Source organism: Psammomys obesus, unplaced genomic scaffold (genome assembly GCF_907164565.1).
Source record: "Psammomys obesus unplaced genomic scaffold, mPsaObe1.curated_primary_1811, whole genome shotgun sequence".
Classification (NCBI taxonomy): domain Eukaryota; kingdom Metazoa; phylum Chordata; class Mammalia; order Rodentia; family Muridae; genus Psammomys; species Psammomys obesus.
In genome coordinates this window covers 962,612-988,558 of record NW_026587215.1, presented here as the reverse complement: position 1 = coordinate 988,558, position 25,947 = coordinate 962,612, and the positions used below count along the sequence as shown (strand labels likewise).

At 55.4% G+C, this 25,947-nt stretch overlaps 1 protein-coding gene across 3 annotated transcripts in view; it reads left to right on the top strand.

The window, feature by feature from the left end:
- Card10 (caspase recruitment domain family member 10) overlaps positions 1–25,947 on the top strand; it is a 26,951-nt gene extending 1,004 nt beyond the window's left edge. Inside the window, exons 3-21 of one of the 3 annotated variants that reach the window (XM_055603123.1) lie at positions 390–527; positions 2,417–2,742; positions 6,634–6,825; positions 8,446–8,601; positions 9,408–9,533; positions 11,145–11,327; positions 12,368–12,493; positions 13,350–13,465; positions 14,294–14,322; positions 14,681–14,804; positions 20,052–20,211; positions 20,444–20,555; positions 20,992–21,235; positions 21,403–21,472; positions 22,263–22,356; positions 23,395–23,553; positions 23,651–23,766; positions 24,170–24,282; positions 24,915–25,947. In XM_055603123.1, coding sequence (XP_055459098.1) covers positions 390–527; positions 2,417–2,742; positions 6,634–6,825; positions 8,446–8,601; positions 9,408–9,533; positions 11,145–11,327; positions 12,368–12,493; positions 13,350–13,465; positions 14,294–14,322; positions 14,681–14,804; positions 20,052–20,211; positions 20,444–20,555; positions 20,992–21,235; positions 21,403–21,472; positions 22,263–22,356; positions 23,395–23,553; positions 23,651–23,766; positions 24,170–24,282; positions 24,915–25,152 — 2,822 coding nt within the window. In that variant the 3' untranslated portion in view covers positions 25,153–25,947. Of the gene's footprint in view, positions 1–389; positions 528–2,416; positions 2,743–6,633; positions 6,826–8,445; positions 8,602–9,407; positions 9,534–11,135; positions 11,328–12,367; positions 12,494–13,349; positions 13,466–14,293; positions 14,323–14,680; positions 14,805–20,051; positions 20,212–20,443; positions 20,556–20,991; positions 21,236–21,402; positions 21,473–22,262; positions 22,357–23,394; positions 23,554–23,650; positions 23,767–24,169; positions 24,283–24,914 lie in introns of all 3 variants that reach the window. The other 2 variants (XM_055603122.1, XM_055603121.1) reach the window with 2 other exon arrangements.

Genomic DNA, 25,947 nt, shown 5'->3' with positions numbered 1-25,947 from the left:
GTGTGTGTGTGTGTGTGTGTGTGTCTGTATCTGTGTCTGTGTCTATGTCTGTGTCTGTGGTGCTGAGGACCTGCTGCAGGGCAGGTGCTGTGGGGAGGGTCTGGGGTGTGTGTGTGTGTGTGTGTATGTGTGTGTGTGTGTGTGTGTCTGTATCTGTGTCTGTGTCTCTGTGGTGCTGAGGACCTGCCGCACTGCAGGTGCTGTGGGGAGGGTCTGGTGTTCTAGCCAGGGCAGGCTGAGCTTTGCTCCCTGATGTGTTGGGACAGGCCCCTGTGTGTGTCACAACCCAAAAATCTGGGGAACGTGAGCCCTGGAGCACTGTGAGGGTGGAGAGCAGGGGCTCCGGGAGAAGCCCTCCTCCTGACCCCTGCTGCAACCCTTCCCCTCAGGGCGTCTCATAGACATCCTCCGCTGCCGAGGCAAGAGAGGCTTCGAGGCCTTCCTGGAAGCGCTGGAATTCTACTACCCAGAACACTTCACACTGCTCACAGGCCAGGAGCCTGCCCAACGCTGCTCCATGATCCTTGGTGAGCAGTCTCGGTGGGGGCCCTGTCCTCACCGCCAGGGCAGAGGGCTCTTACCCCGAGCCGCACCGGGGACCTGCTCCCACTACACCTGTCGGACGGATAAAGAAACCGAGGCACAGACCGCAGAAGTTTAGCCAGGCCCCCACTGTAGGTGAGGGTAGGCCGGGTCCAGAGTTCAGAGTCCACTGCTTAGCATGACTCGTGCTCCCTGAGAATCTTCCCGAACATAAGCGTTCACGAGTCAGTGAGAGATGGCTCAGTGGGTAACGCCACTTGGCCAGCAAGCCTGAGCGCCTGAGTTCAGTTCCCTGGGCCCACACAGTAGAGAGAGAGAACTGAGCCCTGAACTGTCCTTTGCATTCCGCCTGCATGCTTCCCTCCCCCAGATAAAGAAATGTAATAAGATGTTCAAACCCAGTGCGGCGGTGCTAACACTCAGGAGGCAGGGGCAGGACCGAGTTCAAGGCCAGCCTAGGCTACCTAGTGAGTCGCAAGCCAGCTTTGACTCCACAGCCCCGTCCTTGTGTCTTTTCTGGTTCGGGGGGACAGTTGGCAAGGCTCCGTGCTTGAGCCTTTACTCAGGACCTAGCTTTATTTATCTATCTATCTATCTATCTATCTATCTATTTATTTTTTCTGTAAAATGGCTGATTCCGCTTGTTTGAAGTGACAGTCTAAGAAACGTGTAGGAGCGGAGCTGTGACCTCACTCACTGTGGAACCCTGTGCTGGTGGGCAACCGGGTTGCTGCCGGTTTTGTAACGTTCTCTCCTCTCTGTGCATTTCTACCCTGAGCTGGAGGAGAGTTTCTGGAGTGGGGTTTCTCAAAGAACGTATGGATCTTCAGTGTCTTACGACCATAGCGCCTCTGCCCCAAGCAGAGTGTGGGTCAGGGTCCAATTTGCTGTACCTTTATGAGTCCCGGGCATGAGTTTGAAACATTTTTGCCAGACAGTTACGTTAAAAAAAAAAAAAAAATCATGTTTCAGGTTTCTGTCTTCTGTTTTTTGTTTGTTTTCTGTAGAGACAGGGTTTCTCTGTGTAGCCCTGGCTGTCCTGAAACTCACTCTGTAGGACCAGGCTGGCCTCAAACTCAGAGATCCTCCTGCCCCTGCCTCCCAAGTGCTGGGATCAAAGGCGCGTGCCACCACTGCCCAGCCAGGTTTGAGTTTTCTTAAGTGATGTGGCTGGTAGTTTACAGTGTAGTGAGCAGTAGGGAAGCAAGATGGGTGGGGCAGTAGTATTACATACTTTTAAATAAGTTGATACACACTGTCCAGCATAAAGAACGAAGCTAACAAACACTACTGTTCATGCTGGTGGATTGAAACGTGTGTTTGGTTTTCATTCTCATGTTTTTATTTAGTTGTCTGCTTTTCTTGTTGTTTTATGAGAACTCTGTGTATTATGGCTTTGAGTCCCATTACAATTTTTGGCTACTTTTTTTTTTTTCTTTTTTGCTTGTCCTTTAACTTTATTACCTCTTTCACCCTACAGAGTTTTGTTTTGGATTTTTGAGACAGCCCCTGGCTGTCCTGGAACTCTGTAGACCAGGCTGGTCGTCAGCTCAGAGATCCGCCTACCTAAGCCTCAGTAATGCCGGGTTTAAAGACATGTGCCACTGCCACCTGGTCAGAGTTTTTTTTTTTTTTTTAACTTTATTTTAATACAGATTTGTCCACTTTTTTTTCTCTCTCTCATAACTCTTGGATTTTATGCCTTGTTTGGGAAGACCTTCCCTGTCCAATAATAGCAAAAATATCTTCCAGAATTTTTCCTCTAGTGATTTTATGCTTTGAGTTCTTCTTTGCGGTCCAGCATCTTCCTGGATTTTATTTTACTCTCCTGAACGTTCTTTTTTTTTTTTTTCCCCCCTCCCTGACCTGGCAGATGAGGAGGGGCCCGAGGGCCTGACTCAGTTCTTGATGACTGAGGTCCGGAGGCTTCGGGAAGCTCGAAAGAGCCAGTTGCAGAGAGAGCAGCAACTGCAGGCCCGGGGCCGGGCACTGGAGGAGGAGCGGGCAGGGCTGGAGCAGAGGCTGCGGGAGCAGCAGCAGGCTCAGGAGCGCTGCCAGCGGCTGCGGGAGGACTGGGAGGCGGGCAGCCTGGAGCTGCTGCGGCTCAAGGACGAGAACTACATGATCGCCATGCGCCTGGCTCAACTCAGTGAGGAGAAGAACTCAGCGGTGCTGCGCAGCAGAGACCTGCAGCTGGCGGTAGGCCGAGGGGTAGGGACGGCGGGGTAGGGCGGAGAAGGGAGACATTTGGAGATGCGAAAAAAGATGGACATGGTTGTCAACAGAAGGACCCACTACTCTGTGTTCATACTGCGTTATTTTGTGACTGGTTCACAAATTAACACTCACACAAAGCACATGGCTGTTGGTGGCAGTTTTAAAAGTGTGTATTGCAGAGCTGGATGCTGGGGGGGAGGGGGGGCTCACGCCTGTAATCCCAGCGCTCAGGGAGGCAGAGGCAGGTGGATCTCTGTGAGTTCCAGGCCAGCCTGGTCTACAAAGTGAGTCCAGGACAGCCAGGGCTACACAAAGAAACCATGTCACGAGGGGGAAAAAAAAAAGTGTGTTGCAGAATAACATTATGCCTGTACGCGGTCCTTCTGGGAATAGTTTTATTTTATTACTATTATTTGGAGGTAGGGTCTGAAGTATCCCAAACTGGCCTTGAGCTTGATATGTAGCTGAGGATAGTCTTGAACTTTTGAACCTCTTGCTTCCACCTCCCAAATGCTGGGATTACAGGTGTCTTGTTTATGTGGAGATAGGAACCCCAAGGGCATGCTAGGCAATCCCTGTGCTGAGGCCTATCCCTACCCTCGGGGAATAGTTTTGGTTGTCACGCCAGGATGATGACATTAGCATTTGGTAAGTAGAGGCTAAGGAGGCTGCCACATGGCCTAAAGTGCCCAGGATAGCCCCACAATACGTTCATGAAGCTCTAAGTGTCAGTAGTGTCAAGATGGCGAAACTTTGGGCTGTAAGGATTCAGCAGGCTCGGGGCTGGGACTGTCAGATGTAGAGGCAGGTCGTGCTCCCACCCTGCATTCCGTCAGCCAGCCAGCCATCACAGACACCTGGCCCAGGTTCCCGGAGCGGCCTCATCTTGTCCTCACCAATGGAGACACGTTGCTCAGGCCCCATTCCTCAGAAAAGATGCTGGTAAAAGGGGCTTGTTCAAGGTCTCAGCCTACGTATGAGCTGCACCTGCCTGGTACCCGGGCAGGCCTCCTCCTGGGGATGCCATTCTGCCTGTTTCTGGCCAGTGGACTGGTGCCTCTCCAGCAGGCCCCCAGGTTGCTTTTCAAAGACTAAGGGTCTCTCAAAAGTTGGGGGATGGATCCCCTCTCTCACTCTCCTCCGTTCTTCTTGGAACTCCTAACGGACTGTGTCTGCCATGTTTGATGACCACCGTGTGTTGTGCCAAGCACTGAGAGGTCATGTGGGTCAGAGGTTTCCTGGGCCAGCAGCACAGAGCAGGCCCACTTTACGAATGAGTTCACAGTGGGTTCTGACCGTATTATTTGGAGGCCCCTCTCGGACAAGCCTGTCTTCAGTGTTGTTGGTGATGACTGGAGGCATGGGGGGGGGGTCATGGGAACTCTGGGACACCATTGTCTGGGTTTGTACATGCTGGCTGGCTCAATTTGGGGGCAGGGGAGCCCAGACTGCTGATGTCCCACTTGAGACGTAGGTGGTGTGTTTGCAGTCAAGAGCCGATTGGATGGCCGTCGTCTGCACAACTGCTTCGTACTTGGTGCTAAGTGGAGATTCAGATTGCTCTCAGTTGCAGTGTCACATGGGACCAGGTTGGTGACTCTGTGCCTCAGTTTCCCCAACATTAAAGTAACAGGTCACTGTGAGGATGGCATAACATTGTGAGGTACCCCTGAGCGTGAGGCTCCGTCCTAATGTTTCCCCTGCGCCCACTTTTCACTTCCCCATTGGGGTTGGGCCCTGTTGTGGTTCTCATTGCTGGAGGAGGAAACTGAGGCACAGAAAGGTTGTTTAGCGCTCTCTCCAAACATCCGGAGAGTGAAGAGGCTTTGCTGCCTGCCTTGCTGAGGGGCGGCGGGATCTTCCTTCTTCCCCAGAGCTGTTCCTCTTTTTCTGACACTGACGTGGGGGCTCTGTCGGGTTTTTGCTGAAGGGGCCCACTCCTCAGAGAGGGCAGTGTGATGGTCTCTGTCGAAGCAGGGCTCCCAGAGGCTGTGGCAGGCCCGCTGGCATCCTCTTTGTGAGGTGGGTCTGTTCATATGTGACTGGGAGATGACCCGTGTGTGTCTGGGGCTGCTGGAGAAGGTGCTGGGAAGGTTTCTTTGCCACCTGTGGTGCTCATGCTCCAGTGGCTGCCCTTGCGTTTAGTGGGTAGAGAGCGAGGAGATGGGATGAACAGAGGAAGCCCCACATCCAGCTGCGTGTCTTGGAGCTTTTCCTGTCTTAAAGTCTAAGGAGGCCTCGCAGGTGAGGTGTTGAGCAGCCAACGGGGCCTGGCTCGGCAGCTGGGTTTCCTCCCACCACGGACAGGTGTCTGTGGTGGCTGATTTAATGCTGTGTTTTATAGGGTGTAAAGTTAATGAGCTGTTATTTCTAAGCAACATAAATTTAAGGGCTGAACACTGTAATTTCGTGCTCAGGAGTTTATACACTGGGATTAAAGGCATCCGGGTTTCCTGGGGCTCGCCCGGGGACCTGTCTTCTGAGCTCACTGGGGAAGCTGGCTGGCCTGAGGGTCAGGCAGGAACCTGGGTGTGCAGCTGCGGTTTGCTGCAAAGGGCGTGGCCAGACCGGGCCCTTGAAACCAGCTGTCTCTCTCCGCTGGGTCACAAAGCATGTTTTGTGAGTGGAAAGGAATGCGGGGGGTCAAGACTTCCTGAGTCTCTGTGGAGGAGGAGTGGGCTGTTAATTTGAGGAGCTGCTGACCCAGCCTCAGACTGGGGTGTGTATGTATGCGCTGTTCTGGGCTCCGGGGCCCGGAGGACCAACAGTCGTTCTGTGGACCAGGACACTGCTAGGATATATCAGGCATTGGTTCTCTTGTGCTCTTTCCCCCATGGTGACCTCACTGATGGCCTGCACCTGTTGCCCTTCTCTCAGCCTGGCCACCCCGGATCCCACATGCATTTGGCAAACATCTCTGGTCGAGAACACTGTACTCTAGCAAACTGACCATGCGTGTCGGCCCTTGGGCCAAGTTGCTATCACCAGCTGCCCATCCCCACCCAGTTCCCAAGCCAGGCTCTGTCTTCCCACACTGAGCTGGTGGCAGGCCAGGGCTCTGGGCTTTCTTTAAAGCTCCACAATGGCAGTGTCTCACCCGTGGTGGCCTCACAGCCTGCTCTGCCTTGTCATTGTCTTCTTCAGTTCTTAACAGCACGGGAGGCACGGGGAGGGGGACAGGTCCATGTGCTGACGATAAAGCTGTTGCCGGGAGGAGATGAGGGACTTGTTTAGGATGGCAGAATACAGGCGGCAGGTAAATACTGAAGCCTAAACCTGTATGTAGGAGTGTTGGGCATGAGCCAGCAATCCCATCTTTTGGAGAAAACCTCTTCGTAAGGATTTTCTTTTCTCTTTCCTTAAAGACAGGGTCTCATTATGTAGCCCAGGCTGATTTGGAATTTAGTGGCTTTGAAGTTTTGGCAAGCTTCCTGCTTCAGCCTCCTGAGTGCTGAGATTGTAGGCACAGTTCCTTTGTGAAGAATTTCCTGAAGGTGCCCCAACTCTCCGGTGTGTGTTGGGGGCTGGGTGGGTGGGGTCTGTGCTGGAGGGGTAATCCTTGTTGGCTCCTGGGCCACATGAGGACTCAGGCCCATCACTTTCTCTTCTTTCTGGTCTACATTAGGAGACCCAGAGAGGCATTAGCCAGAGGCAAGCTTTGCTCAAGGCCTCGCTCAGTTCATATTGACATTGGCCAAATTGTTGTCATGGCTGTTCCTGGGAGGATAGCCTTGGCTTTGTCCCCTTCACTCCTGGCTCCTCTTCAGAGGCAAGCCTGAGGTGAACTCCCGCTTAGGCTTCTCAGGGACCTGGGGCACCTCGGAGTGGTTTCCCGTGGGTCCAGTCGAGGCTGACTCCTGTCTTGGTCCTCAGGTGGATCAGCTCAAGCTCAAAGTCAGCCGGCTGGAGGAGGAGTGTGCGCTGCTGCGGAGGGCCAGGGGCCCACTGCCTGGGGCTGAAGAGAAGGAGAAGGAGCCGGATGGTGCGGATCTTCTCTCCGAGCTTCGGGCTGAGAACCAGCGGCTGACGGCCTCACTGCAGGAGCTCCAGGAGGGACTTCAGCAGGTAGGGCCTTGATGCTGGGAGTGTGAGTGCACCAGAGGCTGAGGAAAGTGGGGTTCTCTTCTCTCCTGGAGCTCTCAGCGGAGGGCCCTCAGCACACTGCTCTCCCTGGTGGTTCAGTCTGGGTCTATGGCCAAACCTCCAGAAGTCTCTGCACCCCATAAATTGTACCCCTAAGTGTATGTGGGCATTTTCCTAGAAAGAGGGGTTCTAATTTCTCTCTTTTTTTTCATTTTATTTATGTACTTCTTTCATCTATCTATCTATTTATTATTTATTTAATCTCTTGACAGCCTGATCACGACCCCCTCCCTCCTCTCCTTCCAGTCCCACCCTCATGCCCCCTCCCCACATTCTTACCTCGCCTTCTCAGAGAAGGGGAGGGTCCCATGGCATCCCAGCCCACCCTGACACCTCAAGTCGCAGCAGGACTGAGCGTGTCCTCTCCCGCTGGGGTCTGACAAGGCATCCCAGCTAAGGGAAAGGGATCCAAAGGCAGGCAACGGAGTCAGAGACAGTCCCTACTCCCAGGGTCAGGGGATCCACGTGTTAACCACACTGCACATCTGCTACATATATGTAGAGGTTCTAAGGTCCAGCTCATGCGTGCTCTTTGATTGGTGGTTCAGTCTCCATGAGCCCCCAGGGGCCCAGCTTACTTTGTTTTGTAGGTACCCAATTTCTCTTTTAAGGTGTGATTTTAGAGATCAAGCCTAGGGCTGTGACCAGCCCCGGGTTTTCTTGCTGTTAGGATCGTTTTGTTTTGGCTGGGGTTCACTCTAGGCCTGGCTGATCTAGAACTGGTTGTTATGTAGACAGACTGCCCTCATATCTGTGGTAATCCTCCTGCCTCTACCTCCTGAGTGCTGGAATTACAGGTGTGAGCCACCGTGCTTGGCAGACTTAGGTTTTTTTTTTGAGACGGGTCTCAGTATATAGCCCAGGCTGGCCTTGAACTTCTCCCGATCCCCCTTTCTCCATCTCTGTGGAACTGAGATGGAACTTGTCTGAGTGCTGAGATTGTAGACCTGGGCCACCACTGGCTTATCTGGAATTTGTGAAGGAATCTCTGACCCTGAAGTGGTTGAGACAGCCCCTGGGTCTGGGTGGCCCCAGGACGTTCTTGGTGACCTCGATCAGGTCAGTGGCAGTGTGGACTTGCCATTATTCCACGTGGAAAGTGGGAACAACATTGTTTACTTTGTGGGTTTGGGGGTGCTTGACTCGATGTGGGCCCAGGAGCCTGAGCTCACATGTGAGACCGGCCTGTTGAAAGCCTGTAGTTGGAGGAGTGGGAGGAGACCTTAGGAAGAGTGCGAGGTGTGGGAGCAGAGCAAGTGGGTTTGGGCTAGTGTTTTGTTTGCAGCCACGGTCCTAGCTGAGCTCAGAGCACACCTTCATCCGCTCTCCTCCCTGAACTGCACATGTCTTGTGCAGGAAAATGGGGCTGGAGGGGCCACACCACCCTCCACATACGGGAACTGAGGCCCAGGTGCCAAAGCCTGGGATAGTAGACCCTTGGCTGATTTGGAGAGTTGAGGGCTGTGTGTCTCCCCTTCCTCCATGTGCCCAAGGGGCTTTGGAGGGCCGGGGGTTGAGGTGGCCTCCCCCTTCACCCTGCAGGAGATGAGCCGGCCAGGGGCTGCAGGCTCTGAACGCATCCTGCTGGACATCCTGGAGCATGACTGGAGGGAGGCGCAGGACAGCAGGCAGGAGCTGTGTCAGAAGCTGCACGCTGTGCAGGGCGAGCTACAGTGGGCCGAGGAGCTTCGGGACAAGGTAGGGACCACTGTCTGCCGCCCCACCCCCATTCCGACTTCTGCTAAATGCCCTGGGGAGGGGGACAATGCCAGGCATTGCCAGTGTACCCCAGCGGGCTTCCAGTGATGTCTTCCCCAGGCACTGGGCTCATTCATCCACTCTCCTCCATCCTTGTGGGTCAGTAGGGTCTGTTAGGGCATTGCCGAGTCATCAGTAAACACATCTAAGACTCCAGAAAAGGAAAAACAAAACGATTCTTTGAAAAAAGCCCACAGGGTTTGGGGATTTGTCTCACTGGTAGAGTGCTCGCCTAGTATGCAAAAGGACCTGGGTTCAGATCCCAGTTCAGTTCTGAGCACGCATGTCAGGTTGCTTCCAGGGGCTGCGAATGCCATGTCAGTTGCCCTCATCTGTTTGTTGACATCTGCACTCAGGCACCCATGCCCCCTCCCCAACACACACACACATATGTACACATACTCAAAAATTAAATAGGAAAATAAATCTTCAACTCCAAGGCTTTCACTCCTGGAGAGGGTGTTCTTGGTAAGGAGGCGCCCAGGGTGCACCCCTGGGACCCGGACACAGTTCACAGAGCTGTAGACTGCAGTTGAGGAAAGAAAGGGGGTTCCGGGCTGAAGCTTCCGTGGGAGGCCAAAGTTGGCATGGGGGGTGCCGTTGGAACTATCAAGCCTGTCTTATGACCTAGGAGAGTCGAGGCTCAGTGAGACAAAGACAGCGGTTGAGGGTATCCTGCTGGAGAGGTGGGCACTTGTGCCTGGGGTTTTGGGGTTCTGAGGCTGGCCCCCCTGCCCTGCCCACAGTACCTGCAGGACATGGAGGATCTGCGGCTCAAACACCGAACGCTGCTGAAGGACTGTGACCTCTATAAGCACCGCATGGCCACTGTGCTGGCCCAGCTGGAGGAGATTGAGAAAGAGCGGGACCAGGTGAGCCACGGCCTGCTACGAGGCACCACCGCTCACCCCATGCCTGGCTCTGACTTAGGGAGGAGGAGGAGGAGGAGGAGGAGGAGGAGGAGGAGGAGGAGGAGGAGGAGATGGAGGCAGGATTGGGATTGAAGGAAGAGACATTAAAAATTGAGATGAGGCTGGCAGGCCAGGGGGATGGGGAAGCATCTTCACGTATACCCAGGCAAGCCTGTGAATATTCTGGATTGTGAAACGCGGGCCTCAGATGCCCACTGGTCCGATATGGCCCTCGCTCTCCCAGAGGCTCTGCTCCAATCCTCTCATTGCACGGGGCCCACACAGGCAGGCAGCACTACAGCTGGGCCCAGCCCCTTGGTGAATGACACAGGGGTCCTCGGATTGCAGCCAGACACTCTGCCTTTTCCCTTGGGCACTTGAGAGCCTCACCTTAAGTCTGAGCTGCCCTGCCCTCCGAGATCCTCCCGCATGCATCTCTGTTCTGCAAATATGTGCTGATGGAGAGATTCCCAAAGGTTTTGGCTTTGTGTTCCTGGCATTACAGGCCTGTCTCCTGTGAGGGCTGAAGGGTGCCTGAGGACCTCAGACCAGTTCCTTTATGTCCCTGTCCACTGTGTGGGAGGGCGCCCCTGTCAGCTGGGCAGGAGGTGGCGTTCCTACCACACATGTTAGGATGGTCCTCTGGATCCCCTGGGAGCCTTTAGAATGTAGGTTTGAGGTGTCATGCCTGGCATTGTGATTCTAGTGCCTTGGGGCCACCCGACTACTTCCAGTCCCCAGGCCTTTGATCCCAGCTCCCATAGAAGCAGTATGGGCTAGTCTGGGCCTGGGTCTACATCTCAGGGACTTCGAGGGAGGAAAGAACGTTGGCTGCACCTGGCTGGGTTGGATTTCTGGCACTTGTAGGGACCCGAGAGTTGTGATTAAAGTTGGGTGCACAGTGGGTCTCTTGGAAGCATCTTTTTTTGTTTTGTTTTGTTTTGTTTTGTTTTGTTTTGTTTTGTTTTGAGACAGGGTTTCTCTGTGTAACCCTGGATGTCCTGGAACTCCCTCTGTAGACCAGGCTGGCCTCGAACTGAGATCTGCCTGCCTTTGCCTCCTGAGTGCTGGGATTTAATGGCATGTGCCACTAGTATCCAGCTAGAAAGCATCTTAGTTGTAGGGCTGTGGTGTTCCTGGACTCTAGCCTTTCCAGCCAGAGCTACCTGTAGCCCTAGTGGTGGTGATTTTCTACCTGCGAGTGAGACCAGTGGTCAGCCCCCTTGGTCCAGTGGTTGTCGACCTTCCTAGTGCTGCAACCCTTTAATACAGTCCCTCATCTGTGGTCAACCCCAACCATACAATTATTTTCATAATCAATTTTTGCTACAATTGTAAATCATAATGTAGATATTTTTGGAGCTAGAGGGTTGCTCAGTGGGGTCTTGGCCCACAGGTTGAGAGCTGCTATCCTCATCCATCTGCGTATAGATGAAATGAGCCGATGCTAACCACAGGGTCCCATAAAGACAGTGTCCCACAGGCGACAGCACCGTTCTTCTCCCATCCAGCCCACTGAGCCAGTGTGACCCCCTCAGAGGCTGGCTACCCTGCTCTCTCCAGGCAATCCAGAGCCGAGACCGGATCCAGCTGCAGTACTCCCAGAGCCTCATCGAGAAGGATCAGTACCGCAAGCAGGTTCGGGGACTAGAAGCGGAGCGTGATGAGCTGCTCACCACAGTCACCAGCCTGGAGGGGGCCAAGGCCATGCTGGAGGCGCAGCTGCAGCGGACGCAGGGGGCCTCCTGTCTCAAGGTGAGTGGGGCCAGAAGTATGGCACCCAGGGGCTGGGGTGCTGTGGGTTTGGGCATCCTTCTTTCAGTGGGGGAAACAAAACAAAACTATTCTGGTTTAAGACTGGACCTCCACTTCGAGCTCTTGGCCAGAGCTGGGAACATGTGGGGCCTGAGTGAGGGACCTCAGCTGGGTGGGACCCCGGTTGAGATTAACAATAGCTTACAGCTGAGAGGTTGTGGGCTGGCCTCTGGGTTTCTGCTGACGGCAAACATTCTGCAAGCCTGGATGCGGAAGACTCTCAGAGGTGGCTAGGCTAGTGTCGTATGGACCTTGAAGTCCCACCAGAGAACGGCTGCTCCGATCTTTTTATAGTTCGGGAGCCCAGAGAGGGTCAGGGGTCTGCTGAAGGTCACACAGTCAGGTGATACTGGCACAGGACCTGGACCCCTGGGAAATCAGACAGCGGGCTTGGGCTCTGCCAGGAGCTCTGCTGTTTCCTGTTTTTGGTCACTTGTCCTGAGCCTGCAGGCCTGGAGGAGTAGAAGGAAGAGACATGAGTATGTGACCTCTTATGTGTCAGAACCTTAGTGGTTTTTGCTCTGAGGTAAAGACAGGCCAGTTCTGGCCCCCAGGCCCAGGAGGCTGGGCCTCTCCACCCCCTTAGCCTGGTCCTATGGATCTCAGTATTGCAAATCCTAGACTCTGTCACAGTCCTGCCTCAGGGCCTCTGCATGTGCACATGCCCAGATCTTCCTTCCCAACTATACCTAGCTAGTACCCCCATATCCTGCCTCTGCAGCTCAAATCCCACTTTGCCCAGAAAGCACTACTGTACCAGGCAGGGCGGGGCCTCTACTGTGCTCTGTGCCTTCTGCTGCCCTCGATTTTGGGGTGATTTAGTTCCTCTGCTGGCTTGTAGTCTGCCCCCTTTTGAGACATGGGCTCCGTGAAGGCCTGGGTGTGGCACCCTCTGCCCGGCACTCGGCAGGTGTGCAGGACTAACTGAGCCAGCCTGGGCTCACCCTGCTCATCTCCTCCCTCGCCTCATCCTCTGGCAGGCCTGCGCCTCCTCCCACTCCTTGTGCTCCAACCTCAGCAGCACCTGGAGCCTCAGCGAGTTCCCATCCCCACTGGGAGGCCCGGAAGCTCCAGGAGAAGCCGGGGGATCTGAGCCTCACACCTCGGTGAGATGCCACCTACCGCAAACACGGGGGGGGTGGTGGTGAGGGGAGCCTGGAATTCGCCTATGTTGCCAACACGCCCATTGTGTCCAGTTTGCCAACCATTGCACGTCACAGACAAGGGCAGCGAGGCCTGGGAGGCTGAAAACTGTTTGTTTGTTTCATGTGTGTTTGTATGTGCAGGTGTTTCTGATGTGCATATGTGTGCATGTACACCTGTGTGTGTGCGTATGGAGACCAGAAGACACTTGATTGTCATTCTTTGGGAGCCATCCACCTAGTTGTTTTTTTTTTTTTTTCTTTAAATTCTTTTCATTTTTAATTAGATGTATGTGTGCTTATCTGTGTGTGGGTATGTGCCCGAGAGCATTCGTACCCTCAGAAGGCAGAGATGTCTGGTCCCTGGGAGCTAGTATTAGAAGTAGTTGGGAGTGCCCAGTGTGGGTGCTGGGAGTGGAACTTGGGTCCTCTGAGAGCCTAACCATTGAGCAGCCTCTTTGGCTCTTACCTTGACAGTTTTTGAGACAACCTCTCCCTGGGATCCGGAGTTGTCTGAGTGGGCCCTGCTGACTGGCTAGCATTGCACAGGGATCTTCCTGTCTTGGGGCTCCCCATCACTGGGATTACAAGTGTGTGCCACCATGCCCAGCTTCTTGTGTGGGAGCTAGGGCTCCAGCTCAGGTTCTCACACTTGTTCAGAAGGAGCTTCACTGGCTAAGCCTCTCCTGGAGCCCACGGGTGTGGGGAGCCCTCTAAACTGCAGTCTTGTATACCTTTTCCTTGTCCTGGGCCCCAGGTCGTGAGCTGAGGGCTGGGGTAGGTGAGCTGGATGTGACCAGGCTTTATCCTGGGGTTGCAGGAGGAAGCCACAGACAGCGAGAAGGAGATCAACCGGCTCTCCATCCTGCCCTTTCCACCCAGTGCTGGCTCCATCCTCCGCCGGCAGCGTGAGGAGGACCCGGAGCCCCCTAAGAGGTAACCTGCTGGGGGCAGCAGGAGCCCCTCAGCAAGGAAGGATTCCTGAACAGCCATGCATTCCGAGTTAGCTGGTAAAGTCAGGCAGGACCAGCAGTCCGCTCGCCTGACTGCCCCATAGCTGTCAGAGCTGTAGAAACAGTGAAGTCCAAAGAGGAACCAAATCGGGTCAGGGTAAGGCCAAAGGGCAGGGTAGGCTCAGCTGGAGCCCAGTACTCGGGTGGGCAGGTCACTGCAGGCAGCCTGAGACCTCAGGTTTTCAACCTTAGAAGCCTGGTTGGCAAGGTTGGGGATGCAGAGAAGGTTCCCAGGGGCAGGGTACCCAAAGCAAGAAAGCCAGGCCCCGGCTTCAGTCAACAGCAGTGGCAGCAGCAGGCAGGCCAGAAAACCCAGCCACATCCGAAATGGCCAGAGCAGGATGTGGGATTTCCTGTCTCCTGGTCCTTCCCATCACTGCCTTTCCCCCTCTAAGTGGCCTCCTGATGGGAGGTTGGGCTGGAGGAAGCTGTGGTGGCCACAGGCTTGCTGTGAAGAAACCTGCTCTCACAGGGGTGGCTGTGAGGAGGGTGACCTAACTCAGGAAGTAGGAGCCAAGGTCCAGAGGTAGCAAAGGAGGGTGATCGCAGGGTCAGAGGTCAGGGGAGGTGAAGGACAAGCCAGTTGTGAATCAAAGCAATTAACTCCTTGCCTTGTGGCTTTAGGGGTCTGGGAGGCCTGGGTGGCCTGGGCCTGGGACCTGGTCAGTGTTTGTTGGGGGACTGAGACAGGAGGTGGGGCAGAGGGTCAGTCACAGGTCTCATGTACCACCCCTGTCTCCTCTCCCTTCAGGTCTTTTAGCAGCATGTCGGATATCACAGGTAATTCCCAGGGCTCTGGGGGAGGGTCACATGGGAGGGTTCCTTGCCGCTGGCCTAGATCCTGTGTGCTACCTGCTCTTTTGGCCTGTCTTCCCTTCCCCATGACCTGTCTGTGCCCCTGACCAGGCAGGAAGGCTGTGTGGGAAGCTTGTGAGAAATAGGGTCCAGCTTTCACACCTGCTCCTGGGTGTGCTGTTCCTGCCCACCTCTTCCTCCTTTAGGAAACTGGAGCCTCACCCAATGGCCCTGACTGAGCTCTGTGCTTCTGGGGCCGCTAGCCTGCAAAGGCGTTTTTTCAGCTGAAGGCCTTTTTCATTGCCCTGTTTTCTAAACCCCTGACCTCCCTCTTCCTCCCCAGGGAGTGTGACCCTTAAGCCCTGGTCCCCCGGCCTCTCTTCATCATCTTCATCTGACAGTGTGTGGCCTTTGGGAAAGCCGGAAGGCCTCCTGGCCCGGGGCTGTGGCCTGGACCTTCTCAATAGGTAGGCAGCACTCCAGGATGGTGGGGTAGGGTTTGGGTGTCACAGGGCTACAGAGGGGCCTCGCTCAGCTGGGAGGCAGCAGGCCACGCCTCTGCTCCAGGCATCTGTGAATAGCAAGGTCTTCAGACGCTGGTAGCCCCTGGATTCAAATCTTGTACCATTGTCTGCTGTGGGCCTGGCTGCTCACAGTCCCCAGGGCCTCAGTTTCCTCACAGGCTAAAGGGCAACAGTAATCTCTTCTGCATGTGGGTGTCTGGAAATGTCTGGCTCATGTGAACAAAGCGTCCATCTCCGCCAGGCTCAGTATTTGCTGCTCTCGATGCCCTCATTCCAGCTTCCTTCAAGCGCGTCATCTCTGCTCTGAGTTCCTTGAGGGCAGGACCCAACTGAGACACTGAGTCACTTACAATGGCCAGAGACATCACAAGAGCCCCTGTAGCCCTTGTGGCCACAAACCCAAAACAGAGGTTACAAAACATTAGAGCAGGATGCCCTGAAAATGACCCACTCTGTCCACAGGGGGAAGGACACTCCCCTAATCCCTCCCCCCCCATGACCTTTGAACTCAGAGCTGCTTTAGAAAGAAAAGGTTGGCCAGGAAGGGCCTGGAGTCAGTGAGGAAGGAAGAAGGGGAGATGGAAGGTGAAAGTTCGGGCCAGATGAGTCCCAGTGGGCGAGGACATGTGGATTTTGGCTTGTGTGAATTAGATGCCTGGGAGGATTCCGCTGCTGTTCTACGCCAGGGCAGCTGCTAGCTGCTTCTCTCCTGGGACTAGGTGTTGTTTTGATTGTCCCTGGTTCATAAGTACACAACGTTAATGAATTTGTTTAAGGCCACTCAGCTGAAAAGCGCCAGAGCCACCTTCAGGGACCAGATCACACTTGGGTTTTAGGAAAGCCTTGGGAAGTACTGGATGCCAGCCAGTGTGAGATGGGGTTAGGGTTAGGGGGATCTCAGGTCAAACAGATGAGGGCAGAGCAGGACCAGAGGCCTCCTGCCTCCTAGAGGCAGCTTGGCCAGGCCTCTAGCACCCCACCCACCCACCCTCCACCCCTTGCTCCTGTTGCAATCCCAGTGTCGGCAGTGGGCCCAGGGTGACATTGTCTCTGCCTGTGCAGGACGTGCTTATGGGGGAAGGGGCGGAGGTGCCTCCCTTCCTGCCTGCTGTGTGGCCTTTCCTCCAGCCTGGCTTGCAGCGGGGTCCTGGCTCTGTTCCAGGGGGCGCCAGGATGCAGGCCCGGGAGTGAGGCTCTGGCCCAACCCTCCTGGGCTTGGGCTGCAATCGCCAGGGTCACCTCTGCTGCTCATGCTGTTCTGGGGAAGAGGGAGTTGGAGGAAGAATACAGACTAGAGAGAGAAAGGAGGGGGACAGGCCCTCATCTACCTGCAGGCCAGGGTGACCCACCTGGATCCCTGTGGCAAGGTGGGGAGAAGCTTGCTCTGTATCCAGTGCCTTGAGTTCAGATCTTGCTGTTTATTGCTACCCTGGTGTCTCGGGCAGACCCCCAAGACCCCAGGGTAGCAATAAACAGCTAGCAACTTGGTCTTAATTTCCCAGTGTCCCAGTGCCCTGCTTTTGGATCTGTGACAATGCCTGTCCCTGGGGTCCCCCTTTTTTTCAGGGTCCCCAAATTAAACAGTACCTGGCTCACTCTTGTATTCTAGCTACTACAGAGCTATACAGAGCCCATATGGCTGGGTGTGTGTGTACGCAGGCAAACACGATCTGTGTGGTAGAATATGAGAGCGCATACATGCACAGGTGTGCTGGCAGATGTGTGGAGGGCATGCATGTGCAACTGTGGAGGCCGGCGTTCAGGCTGGTGACTTCCTGCATGGCTGTCTACCTCAATTCCCTGCATGGTGTGGTGTGTTTGTGTGTGTTGCTGTTTGGCTAGGCCAGCTGGCCAAGGATCTTGGGACCTTCCTGTTTCTGCTTCTTCCCTGGCGCTGATGATGCAGACAGTGTCTGGCTTCCCTGTGGGTACCAGGCATCCAAACTCAGGTCCTGATGTTGATTCAGCAACTGCTCCCATCCCAGAGCCTGGTCAGGAATTGTCCAAAGCCACCGAGGCTGGTGTAGTTTGGACACGTCTGTCTTCAGTCTGCTTGTGCACATGCTGGGTGCCGTACACATGGCTCTGGAGCCTTAGTTACTAACTCTGTCACCCCCCGCCCCCGGCCTCTTCACTCCCCTGTTAGGGACAGGGTAGAGCAGGAACAGTGGGCAGTCAGGCACTGGGGTGTGTGTGGTAGAGCTAGAAGATGGGGGGGAGATAATGGGGGAGTCCAAGAATGATGTGAGGCAAGGCATCCTAGGAGAGAGTTAGAGAAAGTTGGCCTGCTGCCTCAGCAGAACCCTGCCCCTGTCTATACTTCATGGCCTTAGAGATCTCTAGAACCTTGTGACCACACCCAGAGAAAGTTCTAACAGTCTCCGTCCAGGCCTCCTACATACCATTTGGGCCACCCCTGGCAAGGGATAACTTCTTTGTGCCTCAGTTTCCCACATCTCTAACATGGTAGTATCATTGCCAGAAGCATTAATGCACTTAGTGTTGTGTGGCAGGCTCCAGCCTCAGCATCCCGGCCCCTGACTGATATGACTCAGTCACACATACAGCCTGGAGATCAACCTACAGTGCCCTGGGACAGAGACACTCACAGGCCACAGGGTCCGTGACCACTCACCGCTGGCAGAAATGACAGGTTCTCTGACATGGCAGAGGTAGTGTGGGGAGCCCTGTCCTTCCCAGGCCCCAGTGCCTTAGTCTCAGACAGGGTCAGGGTCAGCTATGGTGCCCTGCTTTCTCCCCTCCTCAGAATCTGCTGAAGACCCAAACAAGGGGATCGCTGCACACCATTCCCACACAGACGAGTGCTCAGTGAGGGCTGCTTGCTCATGAGGCGCAGGGAAGTCACAGGGTCCTTTGGGGGCTCCTGGGAGGGGTGTGTGTCCACAGTGCTCCAGAGGAGGGTGCCAGGGGTGTAAGAGGAATCGCAGAGCAGCTGTTCTGATGCAGTTAAGAATGATGGCTGTGGGCTGTGGGTTTGCAGCAGTTCAGGAAACTGGGCCAGTGGGCTCATCCGCAATCTTACCTGACAATCTTACCTGGCCCCTTACAAGAGCCAACGTGTTTGTTTTTCCCCTAAAAATTCTATTTTGTTTATTTGATGTGTGTGTGTGTGTGTGGGTGTGGTTTGTGTGCCATAGAGCAGGTGTGGAGGTCAGAGGGCAATCTGTGGGATTTGGTCTTCTTTTTCTATCATGTGGGTCCCACAAATGGACCCTAGGCCACTAGGCTTAACCGCAGGTACCTTTACCTTTTGAGTGATCCCATCAGCGTGGCCGGAGTGTCTTGAGAACCTTCCGTGAGGGCATAGTGCTGAGAGCACACTGCATTTCCACTCATGGCTGGACAGGCTGGGGTGAGCCGGGGCTGAGGAGTGGGATACAGGGGTTAGTGGTTAGTCGAGCCTTGACGCTGTTTCCCTCTATGGCTCTTCTCTCTGCTTTTCTTACCTTACACCTAATCAAAGGCTCATGAGACAGTGGTCCAGGCTTGGGGATGTGGCTCAGTTGTCAAGACTACTCCCTTCAAGTACACTGCGTAAACTGGCTATGTTGATGCATGCCTGTAATCTCAGCATTTGGGAGGCAGAGGCATCAGAAGTTCAAGGTCACCTTCAAGTATATATAGAGACAGCCTGGGGTACCTGAGACCCTGCCTAGGAGTATGGTCCAGTTTACCGGAGAGGAGGCAAGATTGCATTTTGTATCCTGTTCTGCCAAGAACAGAATCAGTCTGGGCCCTGGGGAATTCCACAGCCACTGTGGTTCACAACTGCTCTCCTTGTTCATCTTTCGTCTGGCCCTCGCACCCACAGGGGCAGAGGGGCGCCGCTGTCATCCTCATCTTACGGACAAGCAGCCAGCTCATTCCTGTGAGGCCAGGGTAGGGTTTAATGAAGGCAAGTCCAGACTTAGGACATTTCAACACCAGACTGTCATCCTCACAGTTTATATGCTATGAAACTGAGTTACAAAAAAATGGCAAAAAAAAAAAAAAAAGAGAAAACCTCCTCATAGTGTTTTAGGTGATTTATGGTTTTGTGTTGGGCTGCGCTGATTGTTACCCAGGGTGGCCTGCGTGCCGTGGGTTGGACATACCGAGTGGAGTCTTCTAGAATATCTTTCTCTACCTGCCGGCTGGACGAGCCTCAGACTTTTGCATTCTGCCTAGGCTTTTCCCCATCACCTCCGTGAACCAGGGCAAGCCACCCTGGGACCGGTGCCAGCTGCAGGAGGCAGTGTGAGTGCTGTGAGGTAGGGCAGAGGCGCTGCTGGGAGAGGAGACTCTCCTTCCCAGCTGGACTTAGCCTCAGGCTCAGGGAAGAGACTTGGGGTCAGTTCGTCTGCCACTGGCCACCAGAGCGGTACCACTTTCTCATCCAGGGCTGGGCAGGACTCTGTCACCATGGGGATCTTGGCATGTCTCTGGCTGTAGAGTCAGTGGCCCCCATTGTGTAAGGGAGTGAGGCGGACAGAGGCCTCCCTGTGCCGCAGACTGTTGGCAGGGTCCAGCTGGTTTCTCTGGGAACTGTCAGGATTCTAGGTTGGTAATCAGGGAGCCGACTGTGGTGTTGGGGAGCCCTCTGGCACCCAGAATTTCTCACTGCCTCTGTTGGTATCAGACGTCCCATAAATCCTGTGCTTCACTGCAAGCTTCCCATCACCCCGGAGCCCTGACTCCTCACCGTTGTCACAAATTACTTCTGTTCCATTCTGAGATGTGACCCTAAGGTTTCTTCCCCTGAAGCCTCTCCCTGCCCTCTGAGCCCATCCTGAGAAGCTGCTTCCAGATTAGATTCTAACAGAGCCTCCCTGCTGGGGCCATGAGCAAGGCAGGCAGTGTGTTAGACACTGGGTTTGGTGTCACGGGTACAGGCTGGGCAGGATGGAAGAGAAAATACAAAACCTTGGCTCAGGAGATGCTGCCGGGGTAGTAGGGGTGGGGTTTTGTGGGTGGGGAGGGAGAAGCTGTGTCGGGCTAGAGTTTTGAAGCAGCCAGTGCTAGTATGGCCAGGCTGGGGAGAGGGGGAAGGTGGTGCAGAGCACTTCAAGAGCACCAGCCCTGGGTTGACACTCAAGGCCTGTTTAGGCAGCAGAATCACAGTTGCTTTCCATGTACACTGTTACATTACTGACTGCACTCTTGGTCCCATCTTCTTCCCCTTTTTCTCAGGTCTCTGGCCATCCGGGTGTCTGGCTGGAGTCCTCCTGGGGGCCTGGAGCCCCAGGATAAGAGTCCAGAGAGCCTGCCTGTCCTCGGAGACAGATGGTCTGGGGCAGTGGTGCGAAGGGTGCTGTCTGGGCCTGGGTCAGCCAGGACAGAACAGAAAGAGGTGAGACCCCTCTCTCCCTGGTCTCTGGGGATGAGAGTTCTGCTTTAACAAGGGTGGACATTGGTTGGCGGGGCAGCTAGGTGGGGCTTCTAGGGGCACTGGCTGAGGTTGCTCTGACCTCAGCCTGCTGTGAGTAACATCTGATTCTGTAGAGTGGGAGGCGGGGCAGGATGACGGCATCCTGACAGAGCTGCATCCCTGAAATCATTCACTGTCTGCCTGCGTTCCTCAGCCAAGGGCAGAAGGCACTGGCCTGGAGAAGGCGGGCCTGGAAGCTGAAGCCCAGCAGAGGACCTTACCCTGGAACCATGGCTCTACGCTCCCCTTCCGGCTGGACTCCAAGGGTAAGTCTGGCCTACGGGAGAACCTGTTGAACTCACGAGACCCAGCCAGTGACGGCTCCTTCCGTCTGGGGGTGTGGGTAGGAACAGAAGGGCCCAGAAGCAGATGCAGAGGCCTATGACTCGGTCTCCCGCAGGGCTGTGGTCTCCTTTTTGTGGGTGCTTGTGTCCTCTTTCTGCATTTGGCAAGCACTAGCTGTGAAAGGAACACTGCATTAGGAGCCCCAGAGACTTGGCTTTGGGCCCTGGCGCTGTTTCTTAGGGACTAGGGAGCTTCAAGGAAACCCCTGCCTCTTCTGTACCTCACTTGAAGAAGCTCCTTGAAGCTCGGTACCATAGAGGGTACCATAGAGGGACATTTCATTGGCTCCTGAAGTCCCTTGAAGCTGATCCCTGGGCTCACTAGCCTCCTATGTTCTCCCTGCCCTGCCAAACCTAGCCTGTCAGTCCTTCCATGAGGCCCTGGATTCCTGGGCAAAGGGGCCGGGGTCGGAGCCCTTCTACATTCGAGCCAACCTCTCCCTGCCCGAGCGGGCGGACCCCCATGCCCTTTGTGTGAAAGCCCAAGAGATCCTACGGCTGGTGGACCCAGCGTACAAGCGGAGGCAGGAATGGTTCTGCACTCGAGTCGACCCCCTCACCTTACGGGACCTGGACCGGGGTACCGTGCCCAATTATCAGAGGTGATGCTGGAAGCCTGGGGTGGGAGGGAGCCTGTGGGGCCCGGTCCAGGGATGTAGCTCTCTTCCTCCTGGATTCCCTCACTGCCTTCTGGGATAGGATGAATCAGAGGGGAAGAAGTTGGGACTTGCTTTTCCCTTTAAGTGTGTGACCCCACTTCCTCCTGCAGAGCTCAGCAGCTTCTGGAAGTCCAGGAAAAATATATGCATTCCAGCAGGCACCGGAGCCCCCGGAGCAATGTAAGCAGGCACAGTGGGCAGGGAGAGGCATCAGCGACAGATCAGCAGGCTAGTGTCCAGAGGGAGGGTCGGGCTGAATATTCTGCCATCCTTGAGGAAAGAGGAGAGGGGGGTCCTGCTTTACCATAGCAGTGGATTTATCCTATCTACCTGGGTGTCTAGGAAACGGAGGGCATTAGTTTTCTTGGGCAGGATGGCTGAGAGATGGGATGGACTGGGTTGGGCCCTGTGCTCAGGAATATGTCCACTACACCGTGGGCACCCGAGAACAGCAATATTCTCTTTTTCAGACCCCAGGCTGGGTCACCACTGTGCCCATGGTAAAGTGGGCTTCCCTGATAAGGTCCCTGGGAGACCCCATTGCTGGAGCATTGCCAGGGAGTGTGTGTTCCAGGCAGATTGCCAAGAGCATGCAGCCGTGTTGCTCTGCTCGCCACTCTGTGGCTGCCAGAGGGTTGTTTTCCCACCGCTTGGCCAGCAAGCTATGAGTCCATGCTTGTCTGGGACCTAGTGCCCGCTCCCTGTGCTTACATCATAGTTGTCCAGCTTTGGCTGAATAGTGTGTCGTTGAATTCCTCCCCAAGGTTTTGCTGCTGGTGCAGTGGAAGAGAGAATGCCTGGGCTGTCCTGGGCTAGCCTGGGCTGGGCTGGGGATGGAGAATGGGATGTGGGTGGATGTGTTATGTGTGGACCTGTTGAGCCCAGACAGCAGTGGCCCTGTACCCCCTCGGCTTCCCCTCGTTGGTGGGATGGCTTGTGCTTAGCGTGATGATATTTCTTGTGCACCTAGCTGAAGAAGCGAGCCCTGGGGCTGGTGAGGCCCAAGCCTGCAGGGGCCGCTGCGGGAGACTCGGCGGAGCAGCCACCGGCGGAGCCCTGCTCAGGTGAATCTGAGGGCATGGGGAGCATCCCCGATGCTCGGGTGCTCTTTGTGCCTCTGAGTGGCCCCTGGCTTGGCAGTGGGGACGCTCTCGAGGGACAAGGCTCCCTGGTGGTGGGATGGATTGAAGATAGCCCATTGGTGGGTGCTGGTGTGGGTATGTGTGTGGCTCTGATGAGGGTTGACGCCAGCCCCACCTACCACACCAAGGAGAGGAAGGGGCTGGGGAGGAGCCAGAAGAGGAAGCAGTACTTCTGAGGGGTATCACAGATCCCGAGGTTAGGAAAGCTTTTGGAGGGGAGGCCCTTTCAACTGGGGCATCCAGAGAGGAAAAGGAGCCTGCTGATAGGAGGGAGGGCTCATGTATAGTCACTGGAGTGTGGTGTGGGAGGTGACTTTGGAGGAGGGTGGGTGCAGAGAGAGGGTCTGGGGTCCAGGGCACTCAGCAACCTCTTGCTCAGGGCCTCCCTGTCTAGTAGGAGACAGTGTAGTTAGAGCGAGCTGCCCTGTAGCGTGTGCTAGGGACGTAGGAAGGTGTGACTTGAGCTTGGGGTGGCTCATGGAAGTTACCTGGGCTGACAGAGTCAGGTGCACGGTGACTTTGAGCTTCTGGCAAAAAGCCCTGACCTCGCAGGCAGCTAAGGCAGGAGCAAGATCAGGTGCTGTATTCTCCCCAGGCAGGCCCCGAGGCAGTGCTTTTGTCACCACTGGGAGGGTGCGGCCTTTGCCCTGGGATGTTTGGAAAGTCAGCAGTGCATTAAAAAGCAGGAAGTCCCCTGATAGGGTTGATGGCTGACCATTTGGAAGCCTCTCCCCCTAAGTGCAGAGTGGGAAGTGGCCTGTAGGGGGCAGATCTGAGACACGGTCAGAAAGACGCCTCCTGCAAGAGTCCCAGCTCTTGTGTGTGTGTTGTGTGTGTGTGTCTGTCTTGTCTGTGTGTAGGAATTTAGCAGGACCCAGGAAAGAAAGATAGGCGGCAGAAGGGGGTGTTGCCTTTATCCCTGTGGAGCCCCTCACCTCTCCCACACCCTCTCCTCTGCAGAGCCAGAGCGAAGCCTCAAACCCTACAGCCTGGTGCGGCCACTCTTGGTGTCTGCCCTGCGGCCTGTGGTGCTCCTGCCCGAGTGCCTGGCGCCTCGGCTCATCCGAAACCTGCTGGATCTGCCCAGCTCCAGGCTGGATTTCCAAGTGTGCCCCGCAGGTGAGCCTGCCGCCGAGGCGGGTGGGTGGATTGGCGAGGGGCTGGAAGGGTGTGCGTCTGGGTGGCCCTGGACCCTGCATGTCCTTTCTCTCCACAGAAAGCCTCTCTGGAGAGGAACAGTGCACATCCTCTGCTCCCGGAGCCCCCAAGGCCTGTCCTGCCACCCCCGGGCTAGGCGGCAGGATCCGTGCCATCCAGGAATCTGTTGGGAAGGTAAGCGCTGAAGCAGGGTAGGCTGCCGTTTGGGATCCAGAGTCAGCATCTGGGCTTCCCTGTGGGCTCTTCATTGCTCTCCCTGTGCTGGTTGGGTCAGGACCGTAACTCTTGGGGGTCCCCTGAGGAGTGGGCTGGTGTTGCTTACCTGAGCATCCTTGTGTCTGAACTTCCACTGTCCTGCTTGCTGCCGGGGGCGGCAGGGAGGCGGCTGGTGGGGGTTTGAGAGCCAGGTGCAGAGGGACCTGACCTTCCTCCAGGTCACTCATGAACTTGGGTCTGCAGTCTCCTTTGGTTCCTTGCCAATGAAGCAGGGCTTTCCCCCGGGAGGTGGTGCCTGGATGGGTGCGGCAGGGAGGTGGGCCCAGGAGTAAGCTGTCTGTCTGTCTGTCTGTCTGTGAAGAAGCACTGTCTGTTGGAGCTGGGTGCACGGGGCGTGCGGGAGTTGGTGCAGAGTGAGGTCTACCCCATCGTCATCCACGTGGAGGTGACGGAGAAGAATGTCCGGGAGATCCGGTGAGTGGTGGCCCGGGGTGGGCGCCCCCTTGTGGAAGCCTCTGTCTCTGCATCTGTATGTTTGTATCCTGTATGTGTGTTGTGGGTATTTATCTTTAGAGAGGGTTAGGTCTGTAGCATGGGTCAGACCACATTTTGTGTATCATGTGTATGTATGTGTCATAGGTATGTATACTGTGTGTCTCATAGATACGCATGTGTCGTGTGTTCGTGTATAATCCTGTTGTATGATGTGTATCGTGTGTGTATGTTCTGGGTGTTTTGTGTGTATGTATCATAGATGTAGTATGCACTGTGAATCTATCTTGTCTGTGTTATCATGCATATATCATGTGTCACACGTGTAACCTTCATGTCATGTGTGTATCAGGTAAGCCATGTATAACACATGTTATGTATTATGTATGTACCATGTTTCGTATGTATATCGTGTGTGTTGTAGTTGTATGTGTGTATCTGTATCAATGTGTATTGGTGTGTGCTTTGTGTATTGTGTATCAGGATGTATTCATGTGTGTTACGTGTATTGTCTGTCATGTATGTCTGTACATATATTGTGTATGGTGCGTATGTGTGTGTGTGTGTGTGTGGACACATGTGCAGCCTGCCCTGATCACCACCCTTCTCTCCAGGGGCCTCCTGGGCCGGCCAGGCTGGCGGGATTCAGAGCTGCTCCGTCAGTGTCGGGGCACAGAGCAGTGGCTCTGGGTACTGCCGTGTTCCTGGGTGCAGGTGCCTGCCCACGCCTGGAGCCACGCCGAGGAGCTGGCCAAGGTGGTGCGTGGCCGCATCTTGCAAGAGCAGGCTCGCCTTGTGTGGGTGGAGCGAGGCAGCAGCCGAGGGGGCAGCGGCAGCAGCAGTGAGGCCTGAGGACGCAGCCCATGCCCGGGGGCCTCTCCAGACCTCCTCCATCGCGTGCCTGGTCTCCTCCAGCCAGTGCCCGGACACTCCCTGTTTGTGCCTGGCCTGCTTCCTGCTGGAGAGACCCTGCGGTGGAGACCTTCCCCGGCCGGGGCCTTCCTTGTCTGTGGACTCTCTAACTCGGGACCTTGGTTCTGGGCTCTCGTGGGAGCCCCCGGGGGCAGACCTGCCCCTGACTTGCTGCTCTGGGTCTCCTCACTAGCCCCCGTGTCCTCCTGTTTCTGTTTGTGGTTCTGACGTGTGTGTCTGTGCCCCCTCCTCATGCACTCACACTGGAATAGAGTTCTCACACCGCTGCTTAACTTTGCACACTCATGGATCTCCGGTTCTGTCCCTCCACCTGTCTGGGTGACGTGGTCTCTGGGGTCCTCGGGCTGCTCTGCCCAGCACCCTGCGACCCCCACCCTGCGACCCCCACAGTTCATGGGCATTTCTCGTGGGTGCCGCCGTGCAGCCTCCACAGCTGCCCTGCTCAGCTGGCACCCTTGTATCTCCTCAGGTGTGTCATGTCTCCTCCTGGGTGAACATCGCACCATCCTTGTGGTCCTGGGCACTAACGAACGTGTGCTGTGCCCAGCACACCTGGACATGTTCTCTTGGCTGGCTTTCTGTTCCCCGCCTGCCTCCAGGAGGCCAGAGTGGTGGTGCTGCTAGGCCATCTGAGTGTCCGGCCTGTGGGTTGACTGACTCCCAGGCCCTTTCACTCAAGCTGCACGAAACGAGTCATTAAAGTTTGTCATAGAA